The sequence below is a fragment of the Euphorbia lathyris genome, chromosome 5 (genome assembly GCF_963576675.1).
Source record: "Euphorbia lathyris chromosome 5, ddEupLath1.1, whole genome shotgun sequence".
NCBI classification, from domain to species: Eukaryota; Viridiplantae; Streptophyta; class Magnoliopsida; order Malpighiales; family Euphorbiaceae; genus Euphorbia; species Euphorbia lathyris.
In genome coordinates, this window is record NC_088914.1 from 27564281 (window position 1) to 27578952 (window position 14672).

Consider the following 14672-nt stretch of genomic DNA (forward strand, 5'->3'; position numbering starts at 1 on the left):
GTATTGCAGGAATGAAGCAATCTTTAAGGAAGTTTCTCCTTCTATTCAACACTCGAAGATCACCCTCTTTCGAATGATTCGGGAGTCCTTGGCCACTTCTAAAGGTTTTTGCTCTTCTCGGAGAGATGCTGCTATCTTATCCCGCCTTCTAGCTTCTCCTAGGCCGCCTCCTGCTCCCAACATTATTCCGGTCCATTGGCTTAAACCTCCTCCGGGCTAGGTTAAAGTCAATGTAGACGGCTCTGCTTTTGGCACTCCTGGCGAGGTAGGAGCGGGTGGCATTTTTCACAACTATCGTGGCTTTCCCAAAGGTTGTTTTGCTTTTTCTACCCCCCTTCTTTTGCTTATATGGCTGAATTAAGAGCCGCTATTTTTGCAATTGAACTTGCTTGGGAGAAAAATTGGAATCAGCTTTGGGTTGAGTCAGACTCAATGTACATTGTTAATCTGCTTAGACACCGCTCCATGGATGTCCCTTGGAGTATTTGACAAGAGTGGCTGCATTGTCTCAGCATTTGCTCTAGGATGAATATTATCTTTTCACACATCTTTAGGGAATGAAATAGAGTTGCTGATGCACTGGCAAAGTTTGAAGTCTCTTCCTCCGTGATCAATTGGTAGCCTTCAGCTCCTGCTTTTTGCCACAGGTTTATCAATGATGACATTTGTAATATTTCACAATTGCATTTTTCTTGACTTTTCCTATCTTTTCTCCTCCCCCCTTTTGTTTGTTCTCCTTCCTCTTCTCTTGTTCAAACACTCACTTTTCTTTTTTTATATATTATGGGTTTATCAGTTCTTGGGCCATGGGTGCTCACCCCGTCCAAGTTCTGTCTCGTTCCAATTTCTATAAAAAAAAAGCTAAAATAAAAGGTTTTGAATTTTTGGCTAAGTCTAAGAAAATACATTCGGATCCCACTGGATGTGTAAAAAATTATTGACGATATTTTACTAATACGCTAATTTTTAACCTTGTCACGTGTGGTTAGGATGCGGACGTGCCAGTAAAAATTATTTTTCAATTAAAATGGTTAAGTTTATGGAATTTACGCGCCAAAACTTGAAATCCAAATGAAGTGATTGGCGAGGAACGTAATGATTGAAAATGTCCCTCTTGGACCACTAGCTTCGTTATAAAAACTTTGCTAGATAATCTAACTTTATTTAAGCTAATGCGAATAAGTAAAGGACGGGAAAAATAAAGGAAATTAAAAGTGTAAGATTGACATGAGATTTGGAAAAAAATGAGTATTTATTGATATAAATGTAGGTTTGAGTACATGTGTGTTCAAAGTAAAAAAAATGGAATTGATTACCATTGAAATATTTCTATACTAAACATATAGATAAATCAATTTAATTGAAAAAAAGTAAATCAATACATAGGAATTGAGATGCAATAACAATAAATTTAAATTCAACGATAAACTCATAGCCATAATAGCTATCTCAGCTAGACATTGAATTTAGTATCACCTTGAGATCCTCGAAGAACCGCGGTTGGTTATCAAGAGCGAAATTGATCTAACAAATCTTTGATTTGTAGTATGCAAGTATGGGCAGATTTGACCTCGACTTCGGAGGGACCGAGTGCTTACGAATACGGAATCAAGCAAAGTAAAAGGCTAAATTAAACTTCATAAAGTCAAGAACAAATGTTTAGAAGGGATCGAAGGCTAAAAAGGAGTTTAAATGGTCTAAAACGGGCTTAGAAAATCACTGGCAGATTATACTAAAAGCTGAAACAGAATGTCTAAAACGATTTGAGGTGCAAAGATTGACTTGTAAATGGAGTGTTTGAACACGGAATTGGACAAAATAAAAGGCTAAATTTAACTTCAAAAAGTCAGGAACAAATGTTTAAAAGGAATTGAAGCCTAAAATGGACTTTAAATAGACGAAATCGAACTTGAAAAATAACTGGATGGATTATAACAAGAGCTGGAAAAAATAATTTGGAAAACGATTCTAGCTAAGGATTGAGAACTTTAGGTTTAGGAATACTAAATTAAATGGAAAAAAATTGAAAATAAGCTATTAAAAACTTGAATTGAAACTAAAAAAAAAAGTAGAAAAAGGAATTAGAACTAAAAACTTGAAAAAACAAAGCTAAGAAATTAAAAACCAAGAACCAAGAACTCAAGAAGAGAGCATTGGAAGGGACTTTTAGGAAGAGGTTTTGATGTGTTGAATGAGTGAGTTCTAATAAAAGTATTTTGTGATGACATTTGTGGTAATTAATCAACTCACTACCTCTTATTTTTCTCTCAGATTTTAACCATAAACTAACTAGTGTTATAACCTTCATAACTTTCACTAACCACTACTAACTTCTTCCTAACTTCCCTCAACTTCCACAACTTCCATGGCATATCACCCAACTAATTTGTGGTTAGAGATAGTGTAGGGATAGGCATGAGTGTGAGTAGAGGATTTAAGTTTCGTGGGTTAGCTTGTGGTGCAGCTCGATGAGCGTGGGAGAAGCCGGGTGGGCCGAATGAACTCCTGGAAGGGTAGGTCTCGGTGAGACGGGTGTAGGTCACACACGAAATTATTATTTTTTTCTTTTTATTCATTTAATTTTTCTTTTATTTATTTAATTGAAACTTTACTCTAAAATTAAATATAAGCTATTATTTATATAAATAAATAAAATTTATTTATTGGGCTAATAATTTCAAATAATTTTTTTTTATTTCGCATTAAAAACTCAATTGCTCATACAAAACATTATCTACGAGCATTTCTAGATGCAGAATCGCTAAAAATAATGTCTACATCAATATTCTTTAATATATTTCCATCAATATATAAAATTGCTAAACCATTTAATCTTTTTTGAGATGTTGATGATCTCAAATAGTTTTTAAATAATTTTAACTACGAAAAAATTCACTCAGCAAATACAAATACAATGATCATTGACATAGTTAAGAAAATTCAAAACGTAATTGAAATATTTGGATAACAATCTGTTGTTTTAACAAACTCAAGCATTTCAAATACTAAAACAACAAGCATTTCAAATGCTAATATCAACAATTTTGGTCAAAACATTTGCAACAATTTTATTATAAAAAAAAATATTGTTATAAATTTGTATGTTGTAACTGTTTAGACTTATAAATTATATTCATTTTCATTGCATCTTTTGATATTTTTAATTTCTGTAATTTTTATAAATTTTTTATTTTTCAACCTCCCCCTCTAAACCTAAATTTCTGTTATTTTTTTTGTCTCAATCTTTCGGGCCTTGAGCAGACGTCTTACAAATATAAAACAGAGCAATATCATATTGGAAATGGAATTAAAGTGAGAGAAAAGAAAACAAAAAAAAAAGTAGTAAAATATAGCATGAAAATGCTAAAGAATAAAATGGAGGGAAAAGGAAAGTATAAACAGTCTGGAAGTCAAAAAAAGAATTTTTACCACAAGAACTGGCAGTGACAGGAGGTTGAGATATGAAGAATTGAAACCGCATCTACCTTTATACACACACTTTGTACCATTCATATTTTCAACTAAATAATATTCTCAAATCATTTTCTTCACCAATTTAACCATTACTCCTATCCTTTCCTATCGCATATGCTTGACTCTTCCTTAAGAAATTCCACTTTTGTGCTTATGCTCTCATTTAACACAATCTCACTTCTCTTTTACAATTAGAAAGTTGGAAGTTGCAAGCAACAATGTATTACCACCTTCTTACTAGTACTGACCCGATACTCAAGGATGATACGGAGGTGGAAGATTTGAGTAAAAAGTGATCCTTAAAATAGTCATGGAAGTAGAAATATATAAAAAGTACAACAAATCGGTTGGAAGCTGGTGGAATTATAACGACCCGATCTTGAGTGTGACACCAGGCATTCAACAAAGCTGTTACATTATTGATATACAATAATTAGTTAAATACCATAAATATTTCAGTGAAAATGTCAGGAACAAAAAGAAAAAGGATTGAAGAAGAACATGCCACAGTTTTGTAGGTGAAGAATGCATCACATGCATATGCATTGAGTGTCCCCACATCACATGCAACAAAATGAATATGGTAAGTATCATAATAACCAAACATTAATGATAAATGGTTAGTTAAGTAAAGTGTGTTTAGCATTGTAAAAAAGGGGTAACAAAAAGAATGCATTATGATTATATCATGTGCATTCTGTTTAATTTGAAGCTATCCACTAATTACAAAGGAGGACAATATTCCATAATTAATAACCAGAATGATTAAAGCACAAGAATAATTTCTGCTGCTAAACAATATAGTAATATCTTCCATATGAAAATGAAAATTCGTAAAAAAAAAAAGAAAAAAGAAAAATTATAGTACAAAAGGAGGAGGAAATTAATGGGGGAGGAGGTGAACAACACTCTGGCATCTAAAGTAGGCCGAGGTCGATCAATTGGGTAGTGACAAGTGGAATATTGTATCTGGTAAAGTTCGTGTGACTGTAATAATGTACACTTGCCAAGTAGTATTTCACTGGGTGCTGATTCAAGGAGACAAATACAGAGAATAGGGATGAAACAGGGGAGTCATGCCGGATAATTAATTAATGCTCTATATAGCTTTTTTTTTTTTTTTTTTTTTTAGAAATGGGATGAAATTGGAGATCAACATTGGCGGCCCCTGCGGCAGACAAGAGCGCCAGCATTTGAAGTAATTGTGCCCACCATGGAGGAGGACTTGGCCCCCAAACTTGAGGCTCTGGCATAGCTAGCTGCAGCTCCAGCTCCTGATGGAATGAAGTAGGCTCCATTAAGTAACAGATCTCCTTCTGATCTCCAGTTCCAATGTTTCCATGCACTATTTGCTGTTACAACCCGCTTTGTCACCTGCATGTCATTTATTTCCGTTGGTCACACTTGCTAATATTTCCCAATAGTTAAGATAGTATATTAATACAATACCTCCTTAGCAAAACCATTGTTAGGTGCAAGATATCTGTTTCCTTGGCTATTAATAGTAGGATTAGCACTTCCACCTATGGCATACATTTCCCAGTGAGTGTAGTCATTGTTCACAACATGAAAATACCCGTGCCGGCACCTGCAAGGTAGATAGTGATATCAATTTCTGACACGACAACACAAACAATCATCTAACACGGTTATCATTCCGTTGCATTTACCTTGGCATTCTCTGGATAAGGCCCTCACCGAAATGATTGTATGCAATTGTAACTTGCATTAGCTTATCTCTGGTGTAGGAATCACTATGTCCCAATAGCATAACCTGTTCATGGTGTAAGAGGAAATTATTAGTCTTTATCTTTGGTGATTGTGGGATTGAGATTCCATGGAATTCATCAGGGGGATATAAACTTGACCTCATTGTGGTGAGTGAAATAATTGTTGGAAATAGTAATGGCAGTTGAACCCATTATAGCATCAATAAGTCCATCTGCGCAATTGGATAGAGAATTGTGGTCAATCCAAATATGACTTGATCCAAAAATGGAAATCCCATCTCCATCAGCCATTGTCCTCCAACCATAATGAGAAGGCGAGCTACGAACCATTGCGTTACCAGTGGGCTTACAATCATGGACATGAAGACCATGAATGATTATATTGGTGACAAATTGGATGGTGATACAAGCTCCATTAGCAATGTGAACATTGGTTCCACGGGCATCAATTGTTTTAAAACTGTTCATAATTAGCTCCTGTTTAAGGGTAATCACCATGTCCCTCTTGAAAACAATCCACAAAGGTCTGTCTTGAATAACAGCGTGGCGTAGAGTACCAGGCCTTGGATTAACTGGATCATCATCACCGGCATCGCTGACCACGTAGTATTTTCCGTCACGGCCACCGACGGCATTCCGTCCAAATCCAATACCACAGTTAGCAAGTCGCTTCCTTCGGAGTTGCCAATGACGGTCACATCTCCAACAATCATCAATTGGATTCCCAGTTGAACATGAGAAATATCCTAAGTTCCTCCTTGCTGTGCTGTTGCGTATGCTCCTGGTTAAATCGGATCAAAGTAATCATATTAATTATTATCACAACTATTGTGAATAATACTTATTATTATTTTTGAGAAAACTATAATAATGGAAGTAATAATGTGAAAGGTAAAGCATAATGTCCCACATCAAAACGTAGGCCATGTGACAATAATGTGGAAGATCCACTGGGAAGATGGATACGGTCCATACGGAAAATTTTAGATCACTTTCGATTTCTAATTTCTCTATTATACTAGAAATAAATGTATGGGTAACAAAAAAAAAATGAAATAAATGTATAGGTGTGGAAACAATTCGATCTACATCTGGTACTTTGTTTGTCGGTGATAGAAAAAATAAAGAGTACGGCTGGTCATTTAATGAATTCACGGTGGAAATATTGAATGCACTGCAGCAGTTATTACAAATCCTAGATCTAATTATCAGAAAATTCCTACAATAAGACCCATTGAAAGAACGAGAGCTGTCAAATTTGAGAACTTTTTAGACTGGATTGGGTAAAATAGATTCGATGGAAAAAGAAGCATATCAATTTTATTGGGATATAATTAGTATAAGACGAAGGGCGCTTGATGCGCCGGTTAGGAGGACTGAAGAGTGGTAAAGGATGTAGTGGTGAAGGATAGGGGTAGACCTAAGCAAATTTGGAAGAGGGTGATCGAGAGTGTTATAAGTTATTAGAGATTGAGGAGAATATGGTAGTGGAGGGAGAGAATTTGTGTCGCTAATTGCACGGTTTCATGTGATGGTTCATGTTAACTGACCCCGAATCATTTAAACAATTCACTTGACACGACACATTTGACACTATTATCGTGACATGACAATCCGATTTGACGATCTTTATAGAAAAAACTAGATCTAGAATATGGGTTACTATTGAGTTCACGCCTTGACAGGCTGGAGAAAGAAGAGAAGCTAACTTTTAGTTGATAATGATACCCTTCCAAGATGGGAACAAAAGGGTACTGGCAAAAAACATTATCCCTGCCAGTCGAAATTAACTACAATGAAAATATTAATTATCTCCTAGTATTTGACAGTCCAGAGTAAATAATAATGATAGGTATAATTATAATCCAATAAGAACAATCACGCTATCCGAATTGAATGACACGCTAGAAGTCTTAACTTATAATACTATCCAGCAAATCAGAAAAGCAGCATATGCAGAATTTGCATGGTATCTTTAGCGAATACTTATGATTTATAAAATATTACTACCAACATGTGAAAAGTAGTGTGTCTCAATGAACCAATAAGAAGAGAGCTTTACAAAAGCATTTTAAAAAGGCAGATGTAATAGTATATTGTAATTAAATATACCACCAAAGGACAATAGTATAAAATTATTTTAGGAAAAAGAATAATATTGTAAAGTCTCACTCGTCGGTATAGAAAAGCTAGGAGTAGTAGATTTGGATAGGAGGAGGAACAAGACAAGAAATAAATCAAGGGCGCGATGCGCGGATCTAAAAACATGGTCATGTGCATAAGCTGGCACCAGAATTAAAAGGCAGAGAGACTCCCACAGTGAAGAACATGGTTGAATTCTCACAATTACAATAATTAAAGACTTAGATAGAATAATTCAACCAAACTTTTTCGGTTGCACTTATTTTTTCACCAATTCCTCAATTATATGGTTAGATTATTCTGTAGCAACATTATTACTAACTTCTTCAATTGCTCTTGTTCTATGACAGACTTGAGTCAAATGTCAAATTACCTAAAAATATAATTTTGAATGGCTGATGTCTATTCTATTACGGTTAATTAGACAAATGTGGCAATAATGTATGCATCTTAGTACTTTTTTATTCACAGTCCAGTGTAGTAGAACTCAAGTTTTGAACATTAAAGGCTCCTCACATGCATGATGCTAGCAATAACTCGTCATGCATATAATACTCCTTATATTTCATTCATTTAATGCCAACTTTGTCTATTAGTAGCAGTTAAAAATTGTTACCATAAAGAAATTAGCTCAAATTAATCTATTTGACTCATTTGACTACAGCTTTTGACTGGACCAAAGGCACATGTGAAAACTGCATTTTGGACTGGAGGTCTAAGGCAGAGTCACTGATCATAATACATCAACGGTCTTTGGAGCCAATCAGATCTAGATTTTTCTATCAAAAAATATCAGATTTATATTTTCTTTTAACATTAAAAAAAAAGTGAGATGAGGCCAAAGACCAATTGGTTTAACTTTATTCATTCAGAAAGAAAGAGATCTGCCTTGTGATTTTTTATTTTCTATTTTCACCTTAAAACAAATAAAAGAAAATAATATGATGTCTGTAACAATGGGGCAGCCTTAAAAGGATGATAATTGATATAAATGAATTAAATTTAAATAAAATAATATTAGTATATGCCGTAATTAGAAAAATAAGATTAAGGCCAAAAGTGAGCATACGTACATAATTAAATAGAGAGGGGGGCAGAAAAACTCACTCATCAACCATAGAAGCAACGTTTTCCGGATCTTCGACAGCGTGCCGATTCCATGCCTCACCTGACCTGAAATATTAAAAACAGAGAAATCAACTTGTATCCAAATTCCTAACGAACCAAATGCTTTGCGCGCACTCAATTAAATTACTAAATTAGCCTCGAAAAGTTTTATAAACTCCAACAGTGGTGTTTAGGACTAATGGGGAAGAAGTGGAATAATTGAGGACCTCTTTGTCCACTGCAAAATCTAAATAGGTCAACTAAATAGCTTAGAAAGCAATTGATTCTGCAGTTAACTTTCTCCTCTTATTTTGAGAACAGTGCAGTGGACTCTTCAAGAAACTAATGTAACAGAATTAATGATCCAGATTTTCTCGATCTCGATCACAACGGCTTCAACTTTCCGGCTGTCTAATACATTCAGGATCAATTGAAAAGTTTAACTGCTCTGTAACTATAACTCACCCGTCCGCCATTGTTGAGTTCTGAGATCTCTGAGGCCGACTTTCCTCCAATCTGAGAGAAAAAAACAAAAAAAAAAACAAAGAAGCCAAATCTACATCAAATTGATTCACCTTATGAGATTTATACGGTGCTCGTGAGAGACAATTGTATCCGTGGTTGAAATGCGCTAAAATTACCCAAAAATTGTGAATTCACATATATGAGAGAGAATTGAATTGCAATAAGAAGAAAATCATGAACGAAGAACTCAAACAAGCTTCGTCTACGATTAAATTGAAGAAGCTCTGTTTCTCGTTTAACAAACAGAGAAATTGACTGAGAAATAAAATGTACCTCGAATTCAGCTCGATCTTCTTTGTTGATGCATTTACAGTAACAAAAAGTACTAGAAGCATCAATGTACATACAGAGAAGCATCTCCGCAACGAAATCGTCATGGTTGGATCAAAATCTCTCACTCTCTCTCTATCTCTCAGCTTGTTCTTTGTTTTTCTCTCTCTTGTGAATTAATGAGAGGAAATTACAGTGTTTGTTTGGTGACTAAGAATCGAAAAGAAAGTGAAAGAAAGATGTGAGTCAAAGAATAGCTGAAGCGAAACCATGTTTATATAGCCAGGAGAACGTAAAGGCGTAAATGTTGCCTAACTTTTTCTTTAACCACAGTTAAGTTAATTTAACCTTTGATATATTTCCCACATTTAACCACCTCACTAACCGCCACTAACTAACTGACTCTTCTTCTGTTCAAACCCCAAAACTTGGATTCGCTTTCACTTTTGCCCATTGAAAGGCTTCTTAACTATTGGCAAAGAGTATTTCAGGTCCTTATACATCATCATTTTAGTGAATTAAGTTTTAATCTTTTATTTCAACATATTAAATCTATTATTATTTTTTATTTCTATCACATTAAGCCGCCAGAACCATTCCTATCATGAATGGTTTTCGGCCATCGACCGTTGGAACTACCTCTATCATAGATGGTTTCATCTCCTCTGTTTCTTGACAAATTAAGGTTCGAAATAGTTAATTAACTTACTGAGTTTGTATTTAATTACAAATTTAATTTGAATAATATATGACATAGGATAAATTTCTCTAAATTTGTTCAAAATGACTCGATCTTATTTTTATAGTTCATTTCTAGCGTAATTTTGAAAAGTTGTATATTGGTACGTAAAAATTGGTTTTGAACCATTCGGATGATAATATATATTTATATAAAAACAATTTAAGCAAGTTCGATTCAATTCTTTTACACAGACATTTGAAAACTTGGCCACCTAACGAACCAATAATACATTCACCACTACAATTTGAGAAATTTTAAAGTACTCCAGGAGTAACACTTCCGACCAATGAAAATCGTTTTGAATCTCATTATATGGACATGATTAATAGAAAGAGAAACTATAGATACATGTGTCGTAAATTCATTGGTTGGGAATATTACTCCAATAATACTTTAAAAATTTTCCATTAAGCTTATATATATATTATTCATTTTGGATATATTTGATTCAGCCAAATATTGATATGTAATTGATGTAAAATAAAAAATAAAATATTTATATTTTATAATAATATCTGAAATTAATTTAAAATTACAATTGACTTTAAATTAAAAATAAAATAGCTCCTATTATAAAAATTAGAGATATTTTATATTTTATCCCTTAAATTAAATTAAGGTAAAACAAAAATACGAAATCTTGTGTTAAAAGAAACAGGGGTACAATGTATAAACAATCGAAATAAGATGGAGCTTACAATCATTTTTGGCCTAAGTATTTAGTGCCTCATGTGTCTCGATCAAGCACGTGGCTGACCAAATTTACCTCCTAGTCTCATCTTCCACCTCCTTTCCGACCCACCGCCGTGGCCATGTCAGCGAAATGATATGGATGATCAACCATTAATCGCCGGTGGCAGAGTATTCATCGTAGCTTCTTCCGTTTGCCACGTAGCCACGTGGGTACGTTTCGTAGTGTACGATCATTCTTCAGTTTTTTAATAAAACATGATCACCGACAGGTGTCCTAATAAGTACGGGTAATAAAACGATTGTTCAATCTCCAAGGTTACTGCTTCTCCCCTTCACTCACAATTGCCAATTAAATGTCCCCCGAGTTTTTATTTTAACTATTTCAATTCGCAATTCTATAAATAAGTCAATAGGCTATTTCCAACCCCTAAATTTGTAACTTTTTTTCACCTGGTCCCTTCAACTTAGGGGACAACCTCTCAACCCCCTTAACTTTTCAAAAACATCACATACAACTCCTTAAACTTGTAACTTTTTTTTCACCTGACCCCCTCAACTTAAGGGACAACCTCTCAACCCCTTCAACTCTCTAAAAACATCACATATAGCCCCTTAATGGAATAAGTTGGGATTGCACTCATTAGAAAGCGCGTGAAGGTTGGCTTTAGAAACTTAAACGGTAAAAAAATCATTTTTCTTCTTAAATCCCTAACGTTCTTCTCCTCAGAAATCCTTCCTTCCTCTTTTCCGATTCCTTCGATTCACCTCTTTTCTGTCTCCGATCGGTCTCCGATTCAAGTTCAATAGTAAGTATCATCTCCTTTATTCCTCCTCTACCTTCTTCTTCTTCTTCTTCTTCTTCTTCTTCTTCTTCTTCTTCTTCTTCTTCTTTGCCTCTTTCTTCTTTTGAGATAATTCCTTTTTTTTGTCAATTAGGTTAGGGCTTGTGTTGTTCTTGAAACCGATTTCATGGTGGGTACTCATGAATCATGTTTTTGTGGTGAATATGCTGTACTTAAGGTTTCGTGGAAACCTGCAAATCAAGGAAGAAGACTCTACGGATGTCCAAATTATGGGGTAATTTACTGGATTTACATGGAAAAATTTAAGAAAAAAATGACATGTGGCATTGGTGTGGTCAACAGTCAAGCGCGTTTTCTACACGGGTCAATATTTTGACCGGATATAGGGGTGTAAGAGGCTGTATGTGATATTTTTAGAGAGTTAAGGGGGTTGAGAGGTTGTCCCCTAAGTTGAGGGGGCCAGGTGAAAAAAAGTTACAAGTTTAAGGGGTTGTATGTGATGTTTTTGGAGAGTTAAGGGGGTTGAGAGGTTGTCCCCTAAGTTGAGGGGGTCAGGTGAAAAAAAGTTACAAGTTTAAGGGGCTGAATGTCTATTAAGCCTAAGTCAATAAGTATATTAATTCTTGAGTTTATATATATATATATAGAGGGAACAACGGGTAAAAATACTCATAACGTTTTCCGTCAGTAGTAATTTTATTTCCTCCATCTAAAATTGTGCAATTTTACCCCTAATGTTGGAGTCAAGAGCAATTTTACTCATGACGTTTTCAAATTGGATCAATTTCAGCCATTATTATAAAATATATATATTTTGTTCCTTATTATACGCTAATTGCATATCAGTTTCTTTTAAAAAAAGATTTCATATTTTCTATAATTTAATAATAGAATTGAAGATTAATATTTATAAATTCGGTGAAATATTTTGATTTTTTTCAGACAAATATCACATCTAATCATATGCAACGAAGGTTCCAGGAATTTAGATTTTTGGGGGCTAATTTTAGCCGTGGGCTTAAAGGTAAATTTTTAAAATCCAGCCCGTTGGACTGGGCAAATTTTTTTTTTTTTGTGTCCAACGCGTTAAAACTGTAAAAATGTTATCATTTTTTTAAAATTAGCATTGAACTAATAGAAAATTAAATATATTTACTCTTTTCAGGTTTGACACTTCTAATGTTTTAGTGAGCACACCATCGTTTTAGTGTGTTCGCTAAAACATTAAAAGTGTTTGACGGTGTGTTCAAATAAACATTAAAAGCGTTCAACGTGAAAATAGTAAACATATTTAATTTTTTATTAGTTCAATGCTAATTTTACTCTTTTCAGGTTTGACACTTCTAATGTTTTAGTGAGCACACCATCGTTTTGGTGTGTTCGCTAAAACATTAAAAGTGTTCGACGGTGTGTTCGAATAAACATTAAAAGCGTTCAACGTGAAAATAGTAAACATATTTAATTTTTTATTAATTCAATGCTAATTTCTAAAAAATTATAACATTTTTACCGTTTTTATTTTTAAATTTTTTATATTTTTCATAAATTAAAATTTAATTTAAAAACTAAGTTATTTGAATCTTAAAAATAAAAATTTAATTTTTTTTTATGATAAAGACATAATAAAAATGAATTCAAAAGTGATATCAAATAAAGAGTTGATTTAAATTAATTAGTAATATAGTAATATGTTTTATAATTATTAAAAAATAAACTTAAAATAAATAAAAACTTTCTAAAATAAAATGAGATTTGGGAGAGTTGAACTTAGACCTCGTGAATATAAACATGCATTCTTAATGCTCTCATCCACTTTTAAACATTAAAATAATACTACATAGAATCAATATATACGAATTTTATGAGGGGCTACAGGGAACAAAACGAAAAGTACTCAAGGGCAGAGCCGGTGGCCGGGGGGGCTCCGGCCCCCCCCCCCCCCCCGAGCCCTGGGCTGGCTCCGCCCCTGATCATATGTTTATAATCTATTACTAATGAGTGATAGAATGCCTAATATGTTAAATTTAGATGACAAGATTAATGACCGAGAAGATAGTTTGATGTTATTTCTCAAATTGACACAACTTAACAATGTTAATGGTAAAATTGCTCTTAGCTGCCAACTTTAGCAGTAAAATTGAACAATTTTAGACATTAAATATAAAATTGATCTTGGTTGTAAACATTAAGGGTATTTTTGCACCTTATCTGTATATACTCCATCCATTTCATAATAATTGTCGTTTTGAGGAACAAATTTTGTTTCAAATTATTTGACGTTTTACACTTTTCAATGAGCATTAAATATGGTTTTTCCAACTTTGTCCTCATATAATAAAAGGAAAAAAATTGTAGAGAAATTTAATCATTAATTGCAAGAGGGTAATAAGGTAATGTTTAACTACTTTTTAGGCTAATTAATGAGTTTCTTAATATTTATGTAGAAACCTTAAAAGACAATTAAAATGAAACAGAGGGAGTATTATATTAGATGGAGAGCAAATTTAACCCAACATTTAAAAAAAAGTGGAGATTTAACCTTTGTACGAAATTGTGTAAATTTAACCCTAATGTTTTCAAGTAATATCAATTTTAGTAATATGTTATCGAAAATTAGAAAATATTGGTTTCACTCTTATTTAACTGGCACTTCAAACTTTTCCAAACAACAATTATCTCTAAGATCTTTAGTGTATTACTAACAAAATTATAAAAAAAAATCTATTAAAATCTTAACAACTAAGTCTCTTACATATAAATTAATGGCATACCACTTATTTGACCCCTAAACTAAAACTTAAAAATTAATTAAAACCTTAAAATATCAAAATCATCAATTAGGTCATCCAGCTAAGCATAAGTCATAAGTATGGATAAACTGAGTTCACCAATATTACCAGAGACCCTAAAAATCCTAGAATGGAAAAATTTCTAGGGGCAACAGACGATGGGAAGGCGTCATATGGGATACATGTGCCCTCTATGGCTCCCACACGTGTGGGAGTAGACTTTCGCCATATGTTACGCATGTAGTGCATGTGCCAATCACGCTACGACATGTGGTATCCTTCGACCAATCCGTGCACGCCTTGTGACTCGCATGGATCCCATATACCGAGCACGTGAGTGGCGCGTTGGTGGTCTTTTATCCTCCAATTTTTTCCAGACCTTATATTTTCAATTTTT

General features: G+C 33.8%; 1 protein-coding gene across 1 annotated transcript; it reads right to left on the minus strand.

Moving 5' to 3' along the window:
* Positions 1-4133: 4133 nt before the first annotated feature.
* On the minus strand, positions 4134-9501 carry LOC136230458 (probable pectate lyase 8). The gene is made up of 7 exons (XM_066019522.1): positions 9252-9501; positions 8919-8969; positions 8454-8519; positions 5343-5985; positions 5145-5248; positions 4924-5062; positions 4134-4848 (listed from the first exon to the last, which is right to left on the minus strand). Exons 1-7 carry the CDS (start codon positions 9353-9355, stop codon positions 4627-4629), a joined length of 1329 nt encoding a protein of 442 aa, XP_065875594.1. The 5' UTR covers positions 9356-9501; the 3' UTR covers positions 4134-4626.
* Positions 9502-14672: the final 5171 nt, after the last annotated feature.

Excerpts from the sequence above, each read along its gene's own strand:
- LOC136230458 (XM_066019522.1), bottom strand. The coding sequence starts at position 9,355 with ATGACGATTTCGTTGCGGAGATGCTTCTCTGTATGTACATTGATGCTT. Across the intron at positions 8,970-9,251 it reads AAGATCGAGCTGAATTCGAG|ATTGGAGGAAAGTCGGCCTC; the intron begins GTACATTTTATT and ends TTTTTCTCTCAG. Across the intron at positions 5,063-5,144 it reads CTTATCCAGAGAATGCCAAG|GTGCCGGCACGGGTATTTTC; the intron begins GTAAATGCAACG and ends TCTACCTTGCAG.